At 34.4% G+C, this 23,503-nt stretch overlaps 1 protein-coding gene across 3 annotated transcripts in view; it reads left to right on the top strand.

The window, feature by feature from the left end:
- Positions 1-23,503, top strand: part of CHIC1 (cysteine rich hydrophobic domain 1) — a 160,589-nt gene that overhangs the window by 8,219 nt on the left and 128,867 nt on the right. For all 3 annotated transcript variants that reach the window (XR_001111125.2, XM_012475205.2, XM_012475204.2), the window contains exons 2-3: positions 7,274-7,328; positions 14,163-14,318. Coding sequence is in view for 2 of the 3 variants with exons in the window: in XM_012475205.2 (XP_012330628.1) it covers positions 7,274-7,328; positions 14,163-14,318 (211 nt within the window). In the remaining variant the exon portion in view is untranslated. The remainder of the gene's footprint in view (positions 1-7,273; positions 7,329-14,162; positions 14,319-23,503) is intronic.

The following is a 23,503-nucleotide window of genomic DNA, read 5'->3' as shown; positions in this document are numbered from 1 at the left end:
ATTTCTTCCTGATTAAATTGTAGATGTACACTTAAAAAAAAAGAAGAATGCTAGTGTTAGAAAGGGAATGGTCAACAGGGTCCCAGCTGCAAACAAAGTCAAGAGAAAAAGTTCCGAGAAGACATTGAATTTGGCAATAAATAAGACAAGATGAACTTGTCACTTTGTGTAAATTTACTGAATAAAAGATTGTCAGCAAAATGACAGTATCAAAAATTGAGTTTCAAAATTTCTTAAGAAAGGAAATATTAGGGAAATGGAAGCAGTGGACAGTTCTTTTGTCTGGTGATAAATGAAAAGAGGGAATAGCAAAGCTAAGAATTTTAAAAACAAAAATATTCTATACATTTTGTAGGATATATCTGTATTGACTGCATATTTGATATCTAGTAGGGGAGTGACAGCTGGCAAAAGCTAAATTAGCAGCAATTGCTAATCAAGGTAGGAACATGTTATTGATGTTGCATCTGAAAGGCATTTAGACAAAATGTGGAAATAGAAGTCTACTTAAAATGTATCATATCTACTTTCTAAAAATGAAAACTGCGTCTATATTTTTGTACAATAAGAATTTACTCTGTGTAATAATGAATTGCATCTTTTCACAAGATAAAGTCACTACTTAACTAGCTAAATAGATTTAAATGAAATGTTTCTTGCAATATTAAATGTTTGTTATTGATTGCTAAGTTAGCAAATAATTACAAATGTTTAATACTAGAATGTCAATTTCTCAAGAAGCAGATGAAGATTACTATAAAAATTTATGCATAATGGTGTCCCATCTTGTTTTCAGTTTAGCTATACTCTTGTGTCTGTGTATTGACTTAAAGGGAATATGTATTTGTATATTATATTTTCATTACATGTTGTACTGACACCTGAACAGAATTAATGAAGGATTTTTTTTTAATGTAGTTAAGATCTTTTTCCAATAGCTAATTAATTTACTCGACTATTTTAAAATATAGAATTTGTTTTTTGGATTTTTTTTTTTTGAGATGGAGTCTCGCTCTGAAGGTGTGATCTTGGCTTACTGCAACCTCCGACCCCCAGGTTCAAGTGATTCTCCTGCCTCAGCCTCCCGAGTAGCTAGGACTACAGGCCCAGCTAGTTTTTGTATTTTTAGTAGAGACAGGGTTTAACCATGTTGGCCAGGATGGTCTCAATCTCCTGACCTCGTGATCTGCCCGTGTTGGCCTCCCAAAGTGCTGGGATTACAGATGTGAGTCACCATGCCTGGCCTAAAATTTGTTTTAAAATACATTTTAAACATACATAATATAGTATATTTATGTACAGGTATGTATCTGTTACTAGCTGATAAATATATAGTTTGTGTGTTTAAAACTGTGTCCTTGAAAATGAGTTATTAGCATAAATAATACAAAGACAATATGAAATTCCTGCATAGAGGTTTTTTTTTTTTCCTTTGGCAACTTTTAGATTTGACGGGCACATATGCAGTTTTATTACAAAGGTATATTGCATGATGCTGAATTTGGGGTACAATTGAACCCATCACCCAGGTGGTGAGCATAGTACTTAATAGGTACTTTTACAACCCTTGCTCACTTCCCTTCCTCCCCCTTCGTGTAGTCCACAGTGTCTATTATTTCCATCTTTATGTTCATGTGTACTCAATGTTTAGCTCCTACTTATTAGTGAGAACATGTGGTGTTTGGTTTTGTGTTTCTGTGTTAATTCATTTAAAGTAATAGCCTCCAGCTACATCCATGTTACTACAAAGAACATGATTTTCTTCTTTTTTATGGCTGCGTAGGATTCCATGGTTTGTGTTTTCTTTATCCAGTCTACCATTGATGGACACCTACATCAATTCCATATCCTCGCTACTGTGAATAATGCTGTGATGAGCATATGGGCGCATGTGTCATTTTAGCAGAACAATTTATCTTCCCTTGGGTATATACCCAGTAATGAAATTGCTGGTTCGAATGGTAGTTCTATTTTTGGTTCTTTGAGAAAGCTCCAAACTGCTTTCTATAGTGGCTGAAATAATTTAAATTCCCACCAAAGGTGTATAAGTGTTCCCTTTTCTCAGCAGCCCCACCAATGTCTGTTGTTTTTTACTTTTTAATATTGCAGTTCTGACTGGCATGAGATGTAGTTTTGATTTGTGTTTCTTTAATGATTAGTGATGATGAACATTTTTCATATATTTCTTGGCCACTTACATGTCTTTTTTTGAGAAGTTTATTCATGCCCTTTGCCAATTCTTTGTTGGGGCTATTTGTGTATTGCTTGTTAAATTATTTAGATTCTTAATAGATTCTGGATATTATACCTTTGTGTATATCATGACAGGTAGGGGTCCAGCTGAATTCTTCTGTATATGGCTAGCCAGTTACCCCATCATTGTTTATTGAATAGAGGAGCTTTTCCCTATTACTTATATTTATCAGTTTTGTCAAAGATCAAATGGTAGTAGGTGTGTAGCTTTATTTCTGTGGTCTATTCTGTTCCATTGGTGTATGTGTCTGTTTTTGTGCCGGTACCATGCTGTTTTGGTTACTCTACCCTTGTAGTATAGTTTGAAGTCGGGTAATGTGATACCTCTGACTTTGTTCTTTTCGCTTAGGATTGCTTTGGCTATTCAGGCCCTTTTTAGTTTCTATATGAATTGTAGAATAGATGTTTCTAATTCTGTGAAGAATGATGTTTGTAGTTTGATAGGAATAGCATTAAACTTTAGATTGCTTTGGGCAATATGGCCATTTTCATGATGTTGATTCTTCCAATCCATACATGTAAAATATTTTTCTATTTGTTTCTGTCATCTCTGATTTCTTGCAGCAGTGTTTTATAGTTCTCTTTATAGATATCTTTCACCTCCTTGGTTAGATGTACTCTTAGGGTTTTTTTTTTTTTTTTTGGCTATTGTAAGTGGGATGGCAATCTTGATTTGGCTCTCAGCTTAAATGTTTTTGGTGTATAGAAATGCTACTGACTTTTGTACATTGATTTTATATCCTGAAACTTTACTGAAGTTTTTTCTTTACCAGTTCAAGGAGGCTTTTGGCAAGTTTTTAGAGTTTTCTAGGTATAGAATTATATTGTCTGCAAAGAGAGATCGTTTGACTTCTTCTTTTCCTACTTGGGTGCTTTTTTTTTTTCTTTCTCTTTCCTGATTGCTCCTAGTAGTACTTGCAGTACTATGTTGAAAAGGAGTGGCGAGAGTGGACATTTTTTTTTCTTGTTCCAGTTCTCAAGGGGAATGGTTCCAGCTTTGCCTGTTTTGTATGATGGTGGCTGTGGGTTTCTCATAGATAAGCTCTTATTATTTTGTGGTACATTCTTTTGATGGTTAGTTTGTTGAGGGTTTTATCATGAAGGGATATTGGATTTTATCAAAAGCTTTTTATTTGCCTATTCAGATGATCATTTTTTTTGTTTTTAATCCTGTTTATGTGGTAAATTACATTTATTGATTCATGTATATTGAACCAACCTTGAGTCATCCCAGAAATAAAAGCTGTTTGATAGTGGTGAGTTAACTTTTTGAAGTGCTGCTGGATTCGGATTGCTGGTATTTTGCTGAGGATGTGTTTGTGTCTATGTTCATCAGGATATTCGCCTGTAGTTTTCTTTTTTCCTTCTGTCTCTGCCAGCTTTTTCTATAAGGGTGATGCTAGATTCATAGGATGAGTTGGGAAGGAGTCCTTCCATTTCAGTTTCTTGGAATCGTTTCAGTAGGATTGGTACCAGCTCTTCTTTGTACATCTGATAGAATTTGGTTGGGAATCAGTATGGTCTGGGGCTTTTTTTGGTTGGTTGGTGTTTTATTTCTGTTTCAATTTTGGAACTTGATATTGGTCTGTTTAGGGTTTCAAATCTTCCTGATTCAATCTTGGGGGCTTGTGTGTTTCCAGGATTTTACCCATTTCCTCTAGATTTTCTATTTTGTGTGCTAGGTGTTCATAATACTTATCTGAAGATTTTTTAATATTTCTGTGGGATCGGTTGTAATGTCAACTTTGTCATTTCTGATTGCACTTATTTGGATCTCCTCTCTTTTTTCTTTGTTAATCTAGCTGGCACTCTGCAGATCTTGTTTATTCTTTCAAAGAACCCACTTTTGATTTCATTGATCCTTTGTATGGATTTTTTGGATCTCAGATTTTCTTCTGCTAGCTCTGGGGTTATTTTATTCTTGTTTTTCTATTTCCTCTAGAGTTTTAATAGGACATTGGATTCTTAACATTTCTTTAAAGTGACTCTACAACCACGTGCTATAAATCAATTAAACAGTACAGTAGTTTATTATTCAACAAACTTTTTTCAACACTGATTAGATTCCATTATGCTACTAGGTGTAATAGAAAACGGCAAAATTAATAACCCATAGTTCCTTGTTCTCAGGAAACTTAACATAGTACAGAAAGGATTTAGGAAGTCAACATTTGAGTTTTGGTTTCCCCCACTGATGAAATACATGACTGTGGGCAAGTCATTTATTTTTTGCATTTTTTTCTGGATGTTAGCTTCTTTGTCTTTAAAATATGGATGACAGTAGCTCTTTTGAAAGCTTTTGAAGCATGAGAGTAATGTAGAGTCATGTGTCACTTAACAATGGGATTACCTCCTGAGAAATGCATTGTTAGGTGATTTCGTCATTGTGTGAACATCATAGAGTGTACTTACACAAACCGAGGTGATATAGCCTAGTACACACCTAAGTTATATGTTAAGCCTATTGCTTCTAGGCTACAAACCTGTATAGCATATGACTTTACTGATTACTGTAGGCAAATGTAACACTATGGGTATCTAAACATAGAAAACATAGAGAGAAAATATAAAAGACAAAAAATGGTATACCTTTAATAGGGTACTTACCATGAATAGATCTTGCAAGACCAGAAGTTGCTCTGGGTGAGTGAGTGAGTAGTAAGTGAATGTGAAGGCCCAGGATATTACTGTACACTACTATAGAATTTGTAAATACTGTATACTTAGGCTACACTAAATTTATTTTCAAATGCTATTCTTTGTTCAATAATCAATTAACCTTAGCTTACTGTAACTTTTTAATTTTATAAACTATTCAATTTTCATAAAGTCATGACTCTTTTGAAATAATACGTAGCTTAAAACACAAACACATTGTACAGCTTTACAAAAATATTTTTTTATATCCTTATTCTCGTAGCTTTTTTTCTATTTTTAATTTTTTTTTACTGTACTTTAGGTTCTGGAGTACATGTGCAGATCATTCAGGGTTGTTGCATAGGCACATACATAACCAGGTGGTTTGCTACCTCCGTTCCCCCTTTATCTATATCCGATATTTCTCCCCAGGTTATCCCTCCCACTCTCCCCACTCCCCTCTGTCCCTCCCTTAACCCCCTCCCAACTGACCCCAGTGTGAGATGCTCCTCTCCCTGAGTCCACGTGTTCTCATTGTTCAACACCTACCTATGAGAAAGAACATGTGGTGTTTGGTTTTCTGTTCTTGTGTCAGTTTGCTGGGAATGATGGTTTCCAGATTCATCCAAGTCCCTACAAAGGACATAGAGTCATTGTTTTTTATGGCTGCATAGTATTCCATTCTATCATTGGTGGGCATTTGGGTTGATCCAAGTCTTTGCTATTGTACACAGTGCCGCAATGAACATATGTGTGCATGTGTCTTTATAATAGAACAATTTATCGTCCTTTGGGTATATACCCAGTAATGGGATTGCTGGGTCAAATGGAATTTCTATTTCTAGATCCTTGAGGAATCACCACACTGTCTTCCACAGTGGTTGAACTAATTTACACTCCCACCAACAGTGTAAGAACGTTCATATTTCTCCACATCCTCTCCAGCATCTGTTATCTCTAGATTTTTTAATGATTGCCCAAACACACACATTAGCCTAGGCCTACACAGGGTAACAATCATCAATATCACTGTCTTCCACCTTCACAACTTATCCCATTTGAAAGTCTTTAGGGACAACAGTGACACTCATGGAGCTGTCATTTCCTGTGATAACAATACCTTCTAGAATACTTCTAAAAGGGCCTACCTGGGCTATTTTGCAGTTAACTTTTTGTTACAAGAGGGAATATATTCTAAAACAACAATAAAAAGTATAATACAGTAAGCACATAAGCTGGTAATGGTCATTTGTTGTTATTATTATGTATTATGTATTATATGTAATTATATGTGCTATACTTTTCTATGACTGGTGGCAAAGTAAGTTTGCTTATACCAGCATCACCACAAACGTGAGTAATGCATTGTACTATGGTGTTATGAAGGCTATGACTATAACATTACAAGGGCTATGGACAACACTAGGTAATAGAAATTTTTCAGCTCCATTATAATCTTATGGGACCACCATCATATATGTACTTTATCTTTGAAGCATGTTATGTAGCATGTGACTATATTTACTTAGCACAGTGTCTAGCCCATGGTAAGTACATAGTTATTGGTAGCTGTTACTGTTATTGCCCACCTCATTTGGAGTTCTCAATAAATGTCATTATCTTTTCCTTTTTGCTTACAACCTATGCTCCACTAATGTAAAATTGTAGTCAATATGAAATAGTATCATCTAACATTCAGGAAGTGGCCTTTGTTATTCCTGAAATCAACAAACAAGTGAGCAAAGCCTTACAAAATTCATTTTGACTTCTTAATGCAGATTTTACTGAGTGTCCTGGAAAAGAGAGTTCTCAAGTCTGGGATTTGTTTTCTCAAAATTAGTTGAGCACAGATGTGGAAGCCATTCATACGGATCAAACTTTGAGTATCTGAATAGTAACTTGTCACAAGTAGTCAAACTTTATAGTTCCAAAGGCTGTATTAGTTGGGGAGGGTTTTTTTTTTTTAGGAACATTTGCATACATATACAAAAGTGGAAAGAACAGTATAATAAAATACTACGTAGTACCCATAATCCAGCTCCAGCAGTTATCAACTAAAGTAGGCTTTAGCAGAAACATTTCAGTTAAAAATGGACATTTCTAGCTCTGTATGTGTTTCTCTAACTTATTTTTTAATCCTACATCATAGGTTGAGTTAGAATCCCGCTTTAATGTTTGCTTTTTGTTAAGCTTTAAAAAAATATTAGTTTGGATTAATAATCGAAGATTTACTTTCTGTGAATGTCATATAAAAATTTTTCAGGGCACATTTTTAAATCAGAAGGCCAAGAGAAAAATGCCTGGGTTTATAACTTAAAAAAAAAAAAAGGAAAGAGTTAAATATGCTGAGTGGAACATATTTTGTTCTGTCTTTGTTTTGAAGGTTTGGCTTGAGCAACAAGTTTGATACCGAATTTCCCTCCGTTCTAACAGGGAAGGTAAGTGAGAGTTTGCTTTGAACTATTCAGTTCTAAAGCATTGTTTTATGGTTTATTCATTGTTATGACAAATGTTTTGAATTGTTGTTAATGAAGTCAAATAATAGGAGGCCTCAGTACTTGGAAGCTGTGTTCACAGTGTCTGAAAGCTGTTGCCATGGCTACCAGCCTCTGACGAGTTGTTTTGCTCATTGTCCATTAATGCTACCCATTATTTATCCATTCAGCTTTTTCACTTTTGCATGTTTTTTTTCTTAGCATAGGTAGCTATAATTGTTTTTATTTGGGTCATTAATTTCCAGTGTTTTTAGAGTAAAAGTTATTTTTTTAACTGTATCACTCTATTTTTAAAGTGCCATATGGTATGATTTGTTATACATGAAAATAATTAAATTTTTGGTTAGATGGTTTTCTGACTTTTGATAGTTTGAGTTTCTAAGATTGGACTCACTGTAATAAGTACCTTTCTGTTCCCCGGTTCCTCTATATTGAGTAGTATTTTCCAGCAAATTCAAAGATTTACTAGGATTTAAAACTATAAAGACCTAATGCACAGTCTGATTACTATAGTTGATAATATTGTATTGTATACTGGAAATTTGCTGAGAATAGATTTCAAATGTTCTTATCACAAAATAACAAAAAGGTAACTGTGAGGAGATGGATATGCTAATGTGTTTGATTAGTAATCATTTTACTATGTATATGTATATCAAAACATCATGCTGTACACCTTAAATATATACAATTTTTAAAAAGAAACTATATTTGGAAGATCATCGTATGACAATAATGTGAACTTTCTATGCCCAAAGGAGAAGGCTCTGCCTGAGGCGAAGAGTTATTTACATGTGTTTGTTACTTGAGGAAGTATAGAAGAGGAGAGAAAAATCATTATATTACAGAATACTCAATCATTGCCAGATGGTTAATAGCTGAATGCTTGGGTAGCTAAAAAGATGATTAAGGGTTAAAGGAAGGTAACTTTTTGTATTTTGGAACCTTTAAATTTAATATATTTAATTTTAGTATTAGAATAATGGTATTTGTCAGTATAGATTTTGGTCATGTTTTAAAATTATCTCATTATCTAACAGGCTTTTATTCTATTGTAGTGTCAATTATTCTCATATTGTTGGTGAGAAAAGCAAAATGAAACTCAGTGTGTTTAGTATGTATAAGAAATTGAAGAAATAAGCCCATTAATAAATGTATTTTTACATAAAGAAATTCTAGAGAGATACACATGAAACTAATAAAAGTTATTACCTTTGATGGGAGAAGAAGAATGAGATGGATGGAGGCAAGGGTAAGGATGAGACTTTTCTGAATATCTTTTAGTATTGCTTTCATTTTTAAACCATGTGAATATATTACCTTTTGAACTTTAATTTATTCTTAATTCGTTGTCTCTTGTTCTAAACTCTTTGAGAACCAGATAAGATGCTTCTACTGACATTTGCTTCTTTTTGTTATGCATTTTCCAACTGTGTACTCTTTTTGCTTTTGGCCTAATCACAGTCTTCCCCCCAGCCTCTTTGAGGGAGTAGACAGCAGACCTATTTCTTTTTTCAAGGAGTATCTTTGAAATCATAAGAAATTCTGTTTAATTTAACCCTGAAAGGTATGTTATACTTTATTTACCTCATTTTCCCCCTGAAAAATGGGAGGTAGCTTGAGACAGAATATAGTAAGTAGTTAAACAAGCTTTGCAGTCAAATCTGGGTTGGAATCTAAGTTCTGTCACTTACTGTGTGACCTTGGGCAAGTCACTTCTCTGAGCCTCATTTCTTATTTGAAAAATAGAGATGATGCTGATAGTTACCTCCCTTTTTAATTTAAGAGTTGAATAAGAGAGCATATATAATATTCCTAGTATTTTGTCATATACTTATTAGCTTCCCAATGTTAGTTTATAGTTGCTGTTGTCTATTCTTCATCCTTGTATGGTAGTGTCACCCTTGTTGCTTTTCATTCTACTCACTGGCTTTGAACTTTTCATTGCTTTTGCAGTTTTTCTTCATCTAAGTAATAACTTATTGTCTGGCCTCACCACTAATTTGTTCTTTTGACTGGTGACCTTTTCTTTCTCTCCTGATGTATAATATCAAATCATTCCACAGAATACTAAACAGGTGATCATAGTCCTGGCTAAGTTAGCCTTAGAAAATATGTGGCCATTTAACATTTTAGGACACAAAGAACCCTTTGGTGTGAGATTTTGGACTCACTCTTTAGTATGTTCTACCTTCCTATCGTAATCATTTAGAATAATTTACCAATTGAAGCAGCAGCCTAGACTTAGATTTGTTTTATATGAATTAATCATAAATTTTTTTTCAAATGAATAAAATAGCTATGGAAATATATCTTTAATAATAATGTATTTTTGTAGAAAGATAGTAAATTCATTATTAAAATTAAAGAGAATGTGATTTATAAGAACTTCAGTGAAAAACTTATTCTTCATGTTTCCTTTGAGGCTGCTGCATGTGTTCTATGGGTAGTTATATACAACTTTACTATTGAGTTAGTTTGAAATACAGGTCCAAGAAAATCTAGGAAATGAATAATCTAAAAAATATGTCAGTGAATAGAATTCTCAGGCATACAAATTATCCATTTTTGAAATTGGCCAATTTTATATGCTCAAGAGATCTTCAGAATATCTTTTCACACCTTCTCATTTCTTTACAAGCCTTCTGAAACTAAAAATTCCACTGGCCTAAAAGGTAGTAGACTGTTTTAAACTAGAGGAGTAAGAATGATAAGCTGCTTTTGGTATGCATTCACACAACCTAAATGATCTGGATATGAGCTGCTCATAAAGATATCTGTTCAAGTTATTGTTTTTGTAGCATATTATCATAATGACTTGATATTTATTTAAATGTACATTGTATATAGTGTACAAAATTTATCTTGTGTTGGATAAGGCATAAATTATAACTGATGTTTTTCTTAGCTTGTGTTTGGCGATGGGAAAAACACTAAAAGAAATTCTGAAAATGTGATTTTTAAAAGTCACATGGTGGTAACATTAGCTTTATTCAGTTTCTCTTTAATGAGATCATTTTTCTCCAATAGGCACTTTCATTTGTAAAGGTTCTTTGAATTATCAAAATGCTTCTCAGATAACTGGAGAGAAAAGGCAAAAAGAATTAATGTCCATCTGAGGGGAAAAAAAAGGTCTAAATTCCAGACTTAACAGCTCTTGTATTAAAATATTTTAAAATGAATAACTGTGATAGCTAAAGTAGAAAAAATCTACCTTTTACAAAATCAGTCTTCTAGTATGAATGCAATTCTAAATAGCTTTTATACCTGCCTAAGTTAAGCAAAATTGCAGAGAGAAGTCTGAAAACCTAAAAAAAAGTTTGACAAACTCTGTGGTTCAATATTAATTTTTTGCTTCTTATGTGTTAATGCTTTTGATGCAAAGAAAAAGATAACCTTTTATATTAAGTGCAGAAAAGACTGTTTTCCCTATTTCATATCAAATAGGTGTATCCACACAGATTCTGGTGACCAGAAAATGAAAGCACCAGAGAACTTTAGAAAAGAAATTAAAGCTTTTGGCCCTCAGCTTGAAACAATTAAACTGTTATGGGGAGACTAGTGTGCAGTGGTCAGGGATTGGAAGCAATAAAAATCAACCTTTGCTATTGTGATACAGTATGACAACTGATTGATAGGGTTGTGTTCCCCATGATTGAAGAAGACACATCAGTCCTGCTGGGGTTTGCTTAGACTTTCTTCTGTTTACAGAGCTCCTGCATCCTGTTATAAAATATTATGACCCTTTACACCACCTTTATGGTGTGGTTTTCTTTTTTTATTCCAAGAAAGCCAAAAGAAATGAAATGTTTCTTTACAACCCACCGTTCAGCTAGAAAGTAAGGGTCTTCTGCTGTCTGACCTTCATTGCTAGAAACACTCAATTATATGAAAATAAATGAGTAAAATGTTAACTCTGATTCTACACAGTTAACTAAACATTTCTTTCACGTTTAAAATTGAGTTGACTAATTCTCACTTCTTATGTCTTTAGCTCTGTTTTATGACTTTTACTGCTACTCAAATACAAATTTATTTCAAAGACAGTCCTGGCCTCCTTTTAAAGTCAAAATGCAGACTTCAGTTTGTTGTTTGAAACTCTAATAAAAGCTTTTCTTTTCAATATATTTGTCTTATGACTTCAAAAAAATTGAATTCTCATTTTTGGTAACTTGAATATTTTAGTTTTAAATTTGTTTGTGGTAAGAAACAAATGTTAAAAAGAAGAAAGTGTTGGCAGGAAAGAAGGAAAATGACCGCATTTTTAGGAATGTTTTTGTTTTCAATTCCAGAAGCATGTAATAATAGGCAAATTTTATAACAAGTTTTATATACTTCAGCATACAATTCATTTTATTCACAATGTTTGAAATAAAAAGCCAGTTTTCTATTCCCTAGCTTTTGTCTCCCTCAGTCTTCTAACACTATTCATCCCTGGTAGAAGTGGAGCTTTCTTTTCCAAGGCTCCTTATAAACATATTTTTTTCTTTGGGACTGACTCATTTCTGTACCTTTTAGTTTTACTTTTTTTCATCTGTGTTTGTCCTTTTTAAATAAAAATGTAAATTCCAATTACAAACACTTAAATTTGTAAATGGACAGATATAATAATTTTATGATTTGCACGAGTTTATGTCAAAATTTACCATATTGAAAAAAATATGTTAGTGATTCTGGATACATAATTTAAAGAGAGTTGAAGTAATGTAATATTCCAGATTAGAGCTAAATATGAACATATTTTTTCTTTATTTTCACTTATATTTGGTTGCTCAATCATTCTCTAGGAAAAGTTGAATATTTCTGTTGGAGAATAAATCTTAAGATAGTAACTTGATACCTTGTTTTTAGAAAGAAGAGCTTGATTTTTTTTTTTTTTTTGCTGAAGAACTAAAGAACATTGAATCTGCATTCAATGTGTAACAGATTATAAGCAAGTTATCCTTTTGTTTATAATATAGTATAAAGGAAAACTATGGAATATTAATACTTACGTGAGTAAACCCATTGCTTTCAGGTGAGACTTCATGCAAAAGATAGCTTTTTCTTTTCTTTCTCCAAATCTCAGAGACGTGATTCATGGACTTTCTTTTTCAAGGCTTTTCAGTTAGGAGGTTATTTCGCAGGATTAATTTATATTTTCTGTGAGGTATAGAAAACAAAGATTATTATTCTCATTTTATCGGTGGGAAACTGAAACTCAGAAAAATTAAATGATTTTGCCTGGGATTTTTCATAGCTGATAAGTAACTATAATCCAGGTCTCTCTATCTGTTTTTCAGCATTTTTAGTTTGTCTTAGTTTAATGTACTTAGTGCACTTTTGTGCTCTAAGTTTTTAGTGTTTTCTGATTTCAATTATAAGACTTGGTTCTCTGAATTTGTTGTCATACTTAGAAATTTTGTCATATAATTGGAATTCTTTGTACACAGTGACTGTCTTTACATCATGTTGCTGACAGTCTAAATGGAGAATGAAATTCTGTATAAACAAAGTTCTGAGCTTATGTTTGTTAACATATTAGTAAGAAAATCAGATTCATGGGCTAAGCAATTAACCTTACTGAGTGACATGAACAATTCTAATAAAGCTTCTAATAAAGCTTATATACTTAATGTATAGCTTACTTCAGTGCTGAATTCTGTGATCATGTATCTTTATAACATTTGCTAATAGGTGTACGTTTTGTAGTATTGATTCTAAAACATCTCTATTGAGACAAAAATGTAATAAATCGATCCCTTGAGTACAATTTTTATTTGGAAGAGTAGTAAAACTCTATATTTTTGATTCCTAATATGCTAATGCGGTTTTTATTTTATAACAGCTTACTTTTCCTAACAGTTTCATAATTTTTGCATTTATAGCCAGATGCTAAAAGTTCTTTCATAACCTTTATAGTCTGACAGGTTTCTAAATGAAAAGGAATCATTTTTGTAATCCAAAACTGTGATTTCACTGAAAGCAAACTATTTTTAGTATACCTTTGAATTGTATAACCTTCAAGCAGATTTTTTTGGTATAAATCTTATTATTCCAGTCATGTGCATGCCTTTGAACTGACTTTGTCCTTGTTTACAGAGAAGTGCAAGCAGCCACTTACAGGAATGGTGGTAGTAACTAGAAATATTAAACTTGAGTATTTAAAGACCTTTCAACTTTGAAAATTTACAGTAGTTATGAGTTCTTTTTATACTGAATATTAACAGGTCATTTTGAATGCAATCACTAGACATTGTCTTTTGTTAGTCTGACTATTCCCTTCAAACAGTGGCTGATGTTAGAATTGTTAAGTTGAAAATTTGCCAGGGAATAAGGTTTTGAGAGTTGCGTTTTTCAAAGTAATCCAGGAGTATTGCCAAGGTCTAATTTTAATTGCTTTTCCATCTAGCAGTATTTGGGTTTTTTATTGTTCTATTATGCTTCTAGTCTTACTCAACTTTTAGTCAGAATGACTGGAGACTGTCAGTTATACTGCCTTAATAATGAGAATATTTGGTAAGAAAACTGCTTGAAAGTTATCCTTTTCCATCAATTTTATTGCAGACATTTTATTGGTGGTCATTTCATAAGATCGTTTTTCAACATCAGGCTAAGTTCTGTGAACATGAAATTATGTTGTACTTTACAACATCATCCATGAGTATGTGAACATATTTATGAGGAATATACCTATTTAGATATTTGTGATTCCCTAAATTATTTGTAATAAACATTTTTCTTAGATTTAGAAATAAAAGCTGCCCACAAACTGTTAAAGATTGTGCGCTCTTGTAGGTGGCCCCAGAAGAATTTAAGACCAGCATTGGCCGTGTGAATGCATGTTTGAAAAAGGCTCTCCCAGTCAATGTGAAATGGCTGCTATGTGGTTGTCTCTGCTGCTGTTGCACACTGGGTTGCAGCCTATGGCCTGTTATTTGTCTCAACAAAAGAGTGAGTAACTGTTTTATTGTATAATAATAAGAAGAACTAACATTTATCAAAAACTTACTATGTGTTATGAACTCTTTTCAAGTACTTTACACAATTTAGTTAATTCTCATGACAATGCTATCTTTATTTGAGAGAAAAGGAAACTCAAGGACAGGCATATTATTATTTGTCCAACTTTTATTAACACTTCATCACTTAATATGGGTTCCCATCATTTCACATAAATGCAGTATAAGTTAAATAATAAGTAATTATGAATGTAAGTGGGCTACTTATTCTTTTTAAAAGACCTGATGCTGTAACTTAAGGTATTCCCAAGTTATAGATATATAGGAGAGCTTCTGATCTGAAGAAAGGCAAAAGTGAGAGTGACCTACAAAGTTTGTGGCGGAAATCCCTACTTTTAAACATGTTACAATAACATGCTAGCATAGCATTACTACTTTTGTCATGGATTTAAGAGTATTCTCTTAATGTTGTCTTCTTTAAAATTTCCCTTTATTTTTGGGGATTTTTTTTCCTTTTGTGGGAGGATACCTTTAAAATTATATATATATTTTTTGAGATGAAGTCTCGCTCTTGTTCCCCAGGTTGGAGTGCAGTGGCACAATCTCAGCCCACTGCGACCTCTACCTCTTGGGTTCAAGCGATTCTCCTGCCACAGCTTCCAGAGTAGCTGGGATTATAGGCGCCTGCCACCATGCCTGGTTGATTTTTGTATTTTTAGTAGAGATGGAGTTTCACCATGTTGACCAGGCTGGTCTTGAACTCTTGACCTCAGTTGATTCACCCACCTCGGCCTCCCAAAGTGCTGGGATTATAGATGTGAGCCACTGCTCCTGGCCCTTTAAAATATTTTAATTGAAGCCGATGAGGGAAATTAATTCATTTTACCTAAAGTGTTTTTCCTAGTACCATATGAATTATTTCATTTAAACTTTTAAATAATAAGTAGCTGACAAAATCAGATTCAAAATTATAGTGCCTTGTGGAAGAATAATTAGTGGCGCTGTTGTTTTATTAAAGCCAAAAATATTCCCAAGAAGTACTCATTATTTTTTTTTCTCTCCATTCTTTTCCTACCTGGTTTAATATTTACTTCAAAAAGACAAATAATGAAATATTGCCAACTGTATTACTTTTTGAATGGAAAAGTTAAACATTTTATTGATGCTATTGGTAATCACAAGTAGGTCAGAGCTTTACTATAAATACAGCTTAGTTTATTGTTTGTTAAAGCATGTACAGTATTCTCAAATGGCTTTGTATAAATAAAAAAAGCTGACAACATAAATTCCTTTTCTTAATTGTCGTATGTTTTAAAAGTTACAATCAATAACTGCTACCCATCCCTATTATTTTAAAAGCCTCAGTATGAATTAATCATGTTCAAATTTCCCATCATGTAAATACAGCTAATCTCAATTACTTAAGAACAGATTGTTTATTGTTGTTGTGCTTGTTTTGTTGGTTTCTGTATTATCCAGGACTATCCTTTCTCCTGATGACCTGTTTACACTTTGTCTATTTGTTAATACCTTCACCAGAAGGCCTGAAATAAGGAGAAACATATTTTTCAATCATTTTATTTTACTATGAACACTTTGAATAGAATATTCAGTGGAAACTAAGATAATACTGATGTTGTGATCTCTCCTATCCTCCAATACTTTGGATAATTAAAAGTTCATGGTGAAGTTGAGGTATCAGTATATTCTAGGGTTGAGATATCAGTATATTCTAGTGTGCAAATCTGTCAAATTAGAAAGTTTCTTTAATATAGATTTGCAAATTGTCATCCATGAGCCAAATCCAGCCCACCTTTTTTTTTTTATTGCATTTTAGGTTTTGGGGTATATGTGAAGAACATGCAGGATTGTTGCATAGGTGCATACGTGGCAGTGTGATTTGCTGCCTTCCTCCCCTTCACCTATATCTGGCATTTCTCCCCATGCTATCTCTTCCCCAGCTCCCCACCCACCGCTGTCCCTCCCCTATCTCCCCCCAACAGACCCCAGTGTGTAGTGCTCCCCTCCCTGTGTCCATGTGTTCTCATTGTTCAACACCCACCTATGAGTGAGAACATGTGGTGTTTGATTTTGTGTTCTTGTGTCAGTTTGCTGAGAAGGATGGTTTCTAGGTTCATCCATGTCCCTACAAAGGACGCAAACTCATCCTTTTTGATGGCTGCATAATATTCCATGGTGTATATGTGCCACATTTTCTCTGTCCAGTCTATCATCGATGGGCATTTGGGTTGGTTCCAGGTCTTTGCTATTGTAAACTGTGATGCAATGAACATTCGTGTGCATGTGTCCTTATAGTAGAAGAATTTATAATCCTTTGGATATATACCCAGTAATGGGATTGCTGGGTCAAATGGAATTTCTATTTCTAGGCCCTTGAGGAATCGCTACACTGTCTTCCACAATGGTTGAACTAATTTACACTCCCACCAACAGTGTAAAAGTGTTCCTATTTCTCCACATCCTCTCCAGCATCTGTTGTCTCCAGATTTTTTAATGATCGCCATTCTAACTGGCATGAGATGATATCTCAATGTAGTTTTGATTTGCATTTCTCTAATGACCAATCATGATGAGCATTTTTTCATATGTTTATTGGCCTGATGTATGTCTTCTTTTGTAAAGTATCTGTTCATATCCTTCGCCCACTTTTAAATGGGCTTGTTTGTTTTTTTCTTGTAAATCTGTTTTAGTTCTTTTTAAATTCTGGATATCAGCCCTTTGTCAGATGGGTAAACTGCAAAATTTTTTTCCCATTCTGTTGGTTGCCGATTCACTCTAGTGACTATTTCTTTTGCCGTGCAGAAGCTGTGGAGTTTGATTAGGTCCCACTTGTCTATTATGGCTTTTGTTGCCAATGCTTTTGGTGTTTTGGTCATGAAGTCCTTGCCTACGCCTATGTCCTGAATGGTTTTGCCTAGATTTTCTTCTATGGTTTTTATGGTGTTAGGTGTTATGTTTAAGTCTTTAATCCATCTGGAGTTAATTTTAGTGTAAGGTGTCAGGAAGGGGTCCAGTTACTGCTTTCTGCATATGGCTAGCCAGTTTTCCCAACACCATTTATTAAACAGGGAATCCTTTCCCCATTGCTTGTTTTTGTCAGGTTTGTCAAACATTGGATGGTTGTAGATATGTAGTGTTGCCTCCGAGGCCTCTGTTCTGTTCCACTGGTCTATATCTCTGTTTTGGTACCAGTACCATGCTGTTTTGATTACTGTAGCCTTGTAGTAGAGTTTGATGTCCGGTAGTGTGATGCCTCCCACTTTGTTCTTTTTGCTTAGAATTGACTTGGCTATGCGGGCTCTCTTTTGGTTCTATATGAAGTTTAAGTTGGTTTTTTCCAGTTCTGTGAAGAAGGTCATTGGTAGCTTGATGGGGATAGCGTTGAATCTGTAAATTACTTTGGGCAGTATGGCCATTTTCACGATATTGATTCTTCCTAACCATGAACATGGAATGTTTCTCCATCTGTTTGTGTCCTCTCTTCTTTCGTTGAGCAGTGGACTGCTGAGTTCCACTCCAGGCCCTGCTTGCCTGGGTATCACCTGCAACAGCTGCGGAACAGTAAGGTTTGCTACCAGTTTCTTCTTCTGCTTTGTCCCAGAAGGATACCCGCCAAATGTCAGTCTGAGCTCTCCTTTATGAGGTGACTCTGGATATATGGGGGTCAGGGAGCTGCTTGAGGAGACAGTCTGTCCTTTATAGGAGCTCAAGTGCTGAGCTGTGAGCTCTGTTGTTCATTCAGAGCTGCTGCGCAGGTACATTTAAGTCTGCTGCAACAGAACTCATAAACCCCTTTTTTTCCCCAGGTGTTCTGTCCCAGGGAGTTAGGGCTTTATTTATGAGTTTCCGCTGTGCTGCTGTCTTTTTTATTCAGAGCTGCACTGCCCAGCAAGGAGGCAGCCTAGTCACTGTCTGCCTGCAGAGGCTTTGCTGAGCTGCTGTGGGCTCTGCTCAGCTGCCATGTGATCTTCCCTGCAGTCCTGTTTATATGGGTATAGTTAGAACTGCCTCAGCAATGGTGTCCCGCCTCTGTAATGACGGACTCTCTCTGTAATGGCGGGTTGCCTCGGCAACAGCAGGCTGCCTCAGCAATGGCAGACTGCCTCCTTAGTGGTGGAGTGCCTCGGTAATGGCAAATGCCCTTCCCCCACAGAGCTGGACCATCCCGGGTTCAGCTCTGCTTGCTGTGAAACTCTCAACCCAGAGCGTTTCCAATTGCTGGTGTTTTTTTTGTGTGTGTGTTGGGGCAGGACCAACCAAGCCTGATCACCTGGCTCCCTGCTGCAGAGCCTTTTTTTTTTTTTAGTTGAACGGTTGACTCTCTACCAGGTGTTCCAGTCGCCTGTTGAAAAGGTGCCGGGATCTGTGTGATTTCCCATGTGGCGACCCACTGTACCAGCTGAAACAGCAGCGCTGAGATTCGTGGCACTTTTTTGCCCAGGAATCTCATGGCCTGGCTCCCTGTTTCAGTCCCCCTTTTTTTTAATCAGATGAATGAGCGACTCTGCCTTCCCAGAGCTCCCCTTGCTGGCTAACAGGGGACCCAGTCCCGTTTACTCTGCACCGGGAACTGCTGCGCCGGAGCTCCGGCAAAACAGCCACGCCGGCCAAAACAGCCGTGCTGGTGACCCGTGGGGCTCCTCCGCCTGGGAATCTCCTGGTCTGTGGGCAATAAAAATCCGTCTGGAAATGCGGCGTCCACTCACCCTCTGTGCTTTCACTGGGAGCTGCAATCCTGAGCTGCTCTTAACAGACCATCTTGGATCTTCCTTCCCCACTTTGTTTTTAAACATTTTAATCAGTTTTCCAACATTTAAACATTGGAATATTTAAAACAATATTCAGGATATCCAGCCTCTTGTAAAATCTAAAGATCTGGCAATACTGGACCCACATGCCTATATGTCAGTAGTTGGCTCTGAGTGGTGGCTGCTCCCTTTAAGTAGAACATACATTCTCTGGTTCATCATAGAAACCACCTACAATTTACATTGTCTGCCTTGCTCTGTAAGCATTATACTTCATGGCCTCTGATTTTGTATGTGCCATGTTGTCAACACTATACTAGACAGCAAAACATTAAGTACATGCTGGTAACATTGTACAAGTCACTATCCTTCCTGTAGCATTAAATTTTCTCACCTATAAAATTGGGATACTACTAGTTACTTTTAATGTGGTTTTATGATGAAATTTAAAGCAACTCAAAGATTTTTATCTACATAGAGAAATATAAAATGTAATAATTTAAGAACTTTTATACATTTACTACTGATTTTCTAATCTGTAAAGTAAGTTTTATAGACTATAATAGTTTAATTGGAAGGATGATTAGCATTCATATAGTTCAAATCCCTTATTTTACAGGTGTGAAAATAAATCTAGAAAGGCGAAGTGACTTTCCCAAGGTCACATGGCAAATAGCACAGCCACAAAAATAATCCTTGCTTTGTTTTGTTTTTGTTTTTGTCTTTAATACTGCATTCTCTTGACTACATCATGTTTCTTACATCAAATTGACTAGTCCTGAGACAAGAAATATTAGCATAGGTGGTATAATAAACAGCCCACTGAATTTTAATTCTTTAGCAGTGGATAGAAAACTTTTTCTTAAAGAACCAAATAGTAAATATGTTAGGCTTTGTAGGCCAGAGGTCTCTGTTGCAATAGCTCAACTGTGCTGTTGTCACATGTAAACAGCCATAACCCTATGTAAATGAGTGAGCATTACTGTGTTCTCATAAAACTTTATTTACAAAAACAGGCAGCAAGCCAGATCTGGCCTATAGGCTGTGGTTTGACATCTTGCTCTAGCCATCTTTAATTGAGTATCTAGCTTTATAGAAGTCATAACTCTATTTGCTCACAAAATAAAATAGAAATAATAAAAAGATGTTATGGTAGCCAGTTATTGAAAATGTTTCCAAGAAAATAATTTTTATGTAGATAGTCTGCCTTATAATTTTTTTTGGCAGTATAATTCATGGTAATTTTTTCTAGCAAATTAGGTGGTAAAGAAAAGAAACAGGTCAGAGTACCTTGAGTTCCTGGCTAACCTCTCTTGACTCTGGTAGGAGTTCACAGCTACATGATGCATGAAATGAGGCTTTTCATTTACTTGTTCTTATATCTATCACCGAACCAACTGTGATATTATAGTCAGTTTCAGCCCCAGTCATGCTATCCTCAAAATTTGAAATTGCTTTTATTCTTTCCTTTTGTTTTTTTGTTTTTTTTTCTTTAATACTCACTAAATTGAGAGAGATGGTCAGAGGAAAGGACTACTTTCTGACTCACAACATAAATATGATGTTTTAGTAGATACAGGTTATAATTCACTGTCCTGTTGGATTCTATGTTTTTGTAGCTAATTATAAAAAGAAGGAAAAGCATATGATAGAAACAAATGCCCCATCCATACATTATGCCATTTGGAAAAGAAAATCAGTCTTTGCAATGAGAGACAAATAGTTCTGCCAAGAATTAAGCAAATTACGTGTAATCTATATAATTTATGCCTTTCATAAAATACATTTTGTGTTCTTGGGCAAAGACAACATGCATAAAGCTTGTGCATAGAGTATTATAACTTGGTCATAGCCTGCCGTTTCCTTACCATCTTTGAATCTTTTAATTTGTGTGTCAAACTTGAGTCATTTGAGCCATATGTAAGAAAATGATGTTTATGACATACAAATACTAAAAGCTGATAAGTTTGCTTTCTTTTTTGTCAGTTTTACTGGCTAATTGTATTGAATGTATGACTTTATCTGCTCTGCAGAAGTACAGTGATTGGTATTAAGCTAACTTTGATACTTTTCTGGTCAACTTGAAAGTCAACCATCTAGTTTTTTTAAAAAACTAATTTATTGGGAAATAATTTACATAACATAAAGTTAACTCATAATAAGAGAACAATTCATTGAATATTAATGTACTTACAGAGTTGTGTAACTATCACCGTAATCTAATTTTAGAACATTTCCATTATCCTAAGAGTAAACCTTGTGACCATTTATAGTCACTCCCAGTTTCCCTCCAATCCTCCTAGCCCTAAGCAACCACTGATCTACTTTATCTCTTATATTCACATTCTTGGATATTTTATACAATATGTACTCTTTTATGTCTACATTTTAAAACTCAGCATAATGGTTTTTATTGTGGAAAAATATATGACATAAAATTTGCCTTTTTAACCACTTTAAAGTATATAATTTAGTGGCATTAACTACATTGACTGTTATGCAACCATCCACTATCTGGTTTCAGAATTTTTTCATCACCTTCAAGGAAAATCCCATATCCATTCAGCAGTCATTTCTCATTTTCCTTTCCCTCAGGAAGTTAAAAAGTGTTCTCCTCTCTTCCATTTTTTACAAGAGTTTAAGAAGGATTGGTATTCTTCTTTTAAATATTTGGGAGAATTTCCTTGCTTTTGGGCATATACCCAACAGTGCCACCATCTGATCTTGGGATTTTTTTTTTCTTGGTAGGTTTTTGATTACTTATTCAATATTTACTTGTTATAGGTCTATTCAAATTTTCTGTTTCTACTTGAGTCAACTCTAGGAGTTTGTTCATCTAGGTGGTCTAATTTGTTGGCCTACAATTATTTTTAGTATTCTCTTCTAAATTTTTTTCTAAATTACTGTAAGAGAGATAGTAATGTCCCCATTTTCATTTCTGATTCTAGTCATTTGAATCTTCTTCTTTTTTCCTTAATCCTTGTAGCTGAAAGTTTGTCCAATTTCTTTTCAAAGAAAGGCTTTTGGTCTTGTTCATTTTTTCTGTTGTTCTTCTATTCTCTATTTCATTTCTCTCCACTCTATTTTTTCCTTTCTTCTGCTATATTTGGGTTTAGTTTGCTCTTTTTAGTTCCATAAGGTCTGAATTTAGGTTATTGATTTGAGATCATTCTTTCTTAATGTAGGCATTTACAGCTCTCAGTTTTCTTTTAAATATTGCTTAATCACATTCTGAAATACTGGGAGTTGTGATTTCAGTGTATGAATTTTGGGGGAATATAATTCAGCTCATAGTACATAAGGAAGGACTTCTGCTATTTTGCTATTTGTTTTCCACGCCATATGTTTTTTGTTCCTCAGTTCCTTCATTACTTATTTTATGTTTGAGTTCTTTTTAGTGCACTATGTACACTTTTCTGTATCTTTTTTTATATTCTTAGTTGTTACAACTAACAACTTAAACTTATAGCACACTAAATTGAATATGACCTTAGCTTGAATAGTATATAAATTCTACTGCTATATATCTCCATACCTACCCTTTTATGTTGTTATCACAAATTATATGTTGTATATTATATGTCCATTAACAGATTTATAATGATCATTTTGTCTTTTAATTATATGGGAAAAATAGTTCCAAACCAAAAATACAATATTGCCTTTTAAATATATTTGTAAAGCTACTTTTACCTGTGTTCTTTGTTTTATCACATGCCTCAAGTTATTGTCTAGTATCCTTTCATTTCAGCTTGAGGATCTCTCTTTAAAATTTACTAAAATGTTGTCCTAATAGTGATGAACTCCCTCAGCCCTTGCTTGTCTGGGAATTTCTTTATTTCTCTTTTTTTAATTTAATTTAATTTTTTTTTTTGAAGGACAGTTTTGCTCAGTATAGACAGTATAGAATTTTTGGTTGACAGGGTTTTTTTTTTTTCTGTAATTTCTGCACTTTAAATACTGTTAATCTTATGGAGAATATCTTGTACTTAACAAGTCACTTCTTTTTTACTGCTTTCAAGATTTCCCTCTTTGGTTTTTACTTTCAATAGTTTAATTAAAAAAATAGTTTAATTATACTTTATCTTGGTATGGTTCACTTTTGAGTTTATCCTACTTGGAATTTATTTGGATTTTTGGAATTTTCTTTTTTTCCTACGTGCAGATTCAAATTAATATCTGGTGTCAATATCAGCCTGAAGAATTTCCTTTAGTGTTTCATATCAGATGGGTCTGCAGGCCACAGGTGCTCTCAGTTTTTATTTAGGAATGCCTTTATTTCATCTTCACTTTTTAATATGCAATTTTTTAATTAATAGATTTTTAAAAACAACTATTGTATTTCCAGTATTGTGTGAACAGGAGTAGTAGGAGTGAGTATCCTTTTCTTGTTCCAGTTCTCAAAAGA

The sequence above is a fragment of the Aotus nancymaae genome, unplaced genomic scaffold, assembly GCF_030222135.1.
Source record: "Aotus nancymaae isolate 86718 unplaced genomic scaffold, 86718_ANA_hifiasm-v0.15.2.pri h1tg000004l, whole genome shotgun sequence".
In the NCBI taxonomy this organism is placed as follows: domain Eukaryota; kingdom Metazoa; phylum Chordata; class Mammalia; order Primates; family Aotidae; genus Aotus; species Aotus nancymaae.
Note: the sequence above shows the minus strand (reverse complement) of the source record. Positions and strands in the feature narration are given on the sequence as shown.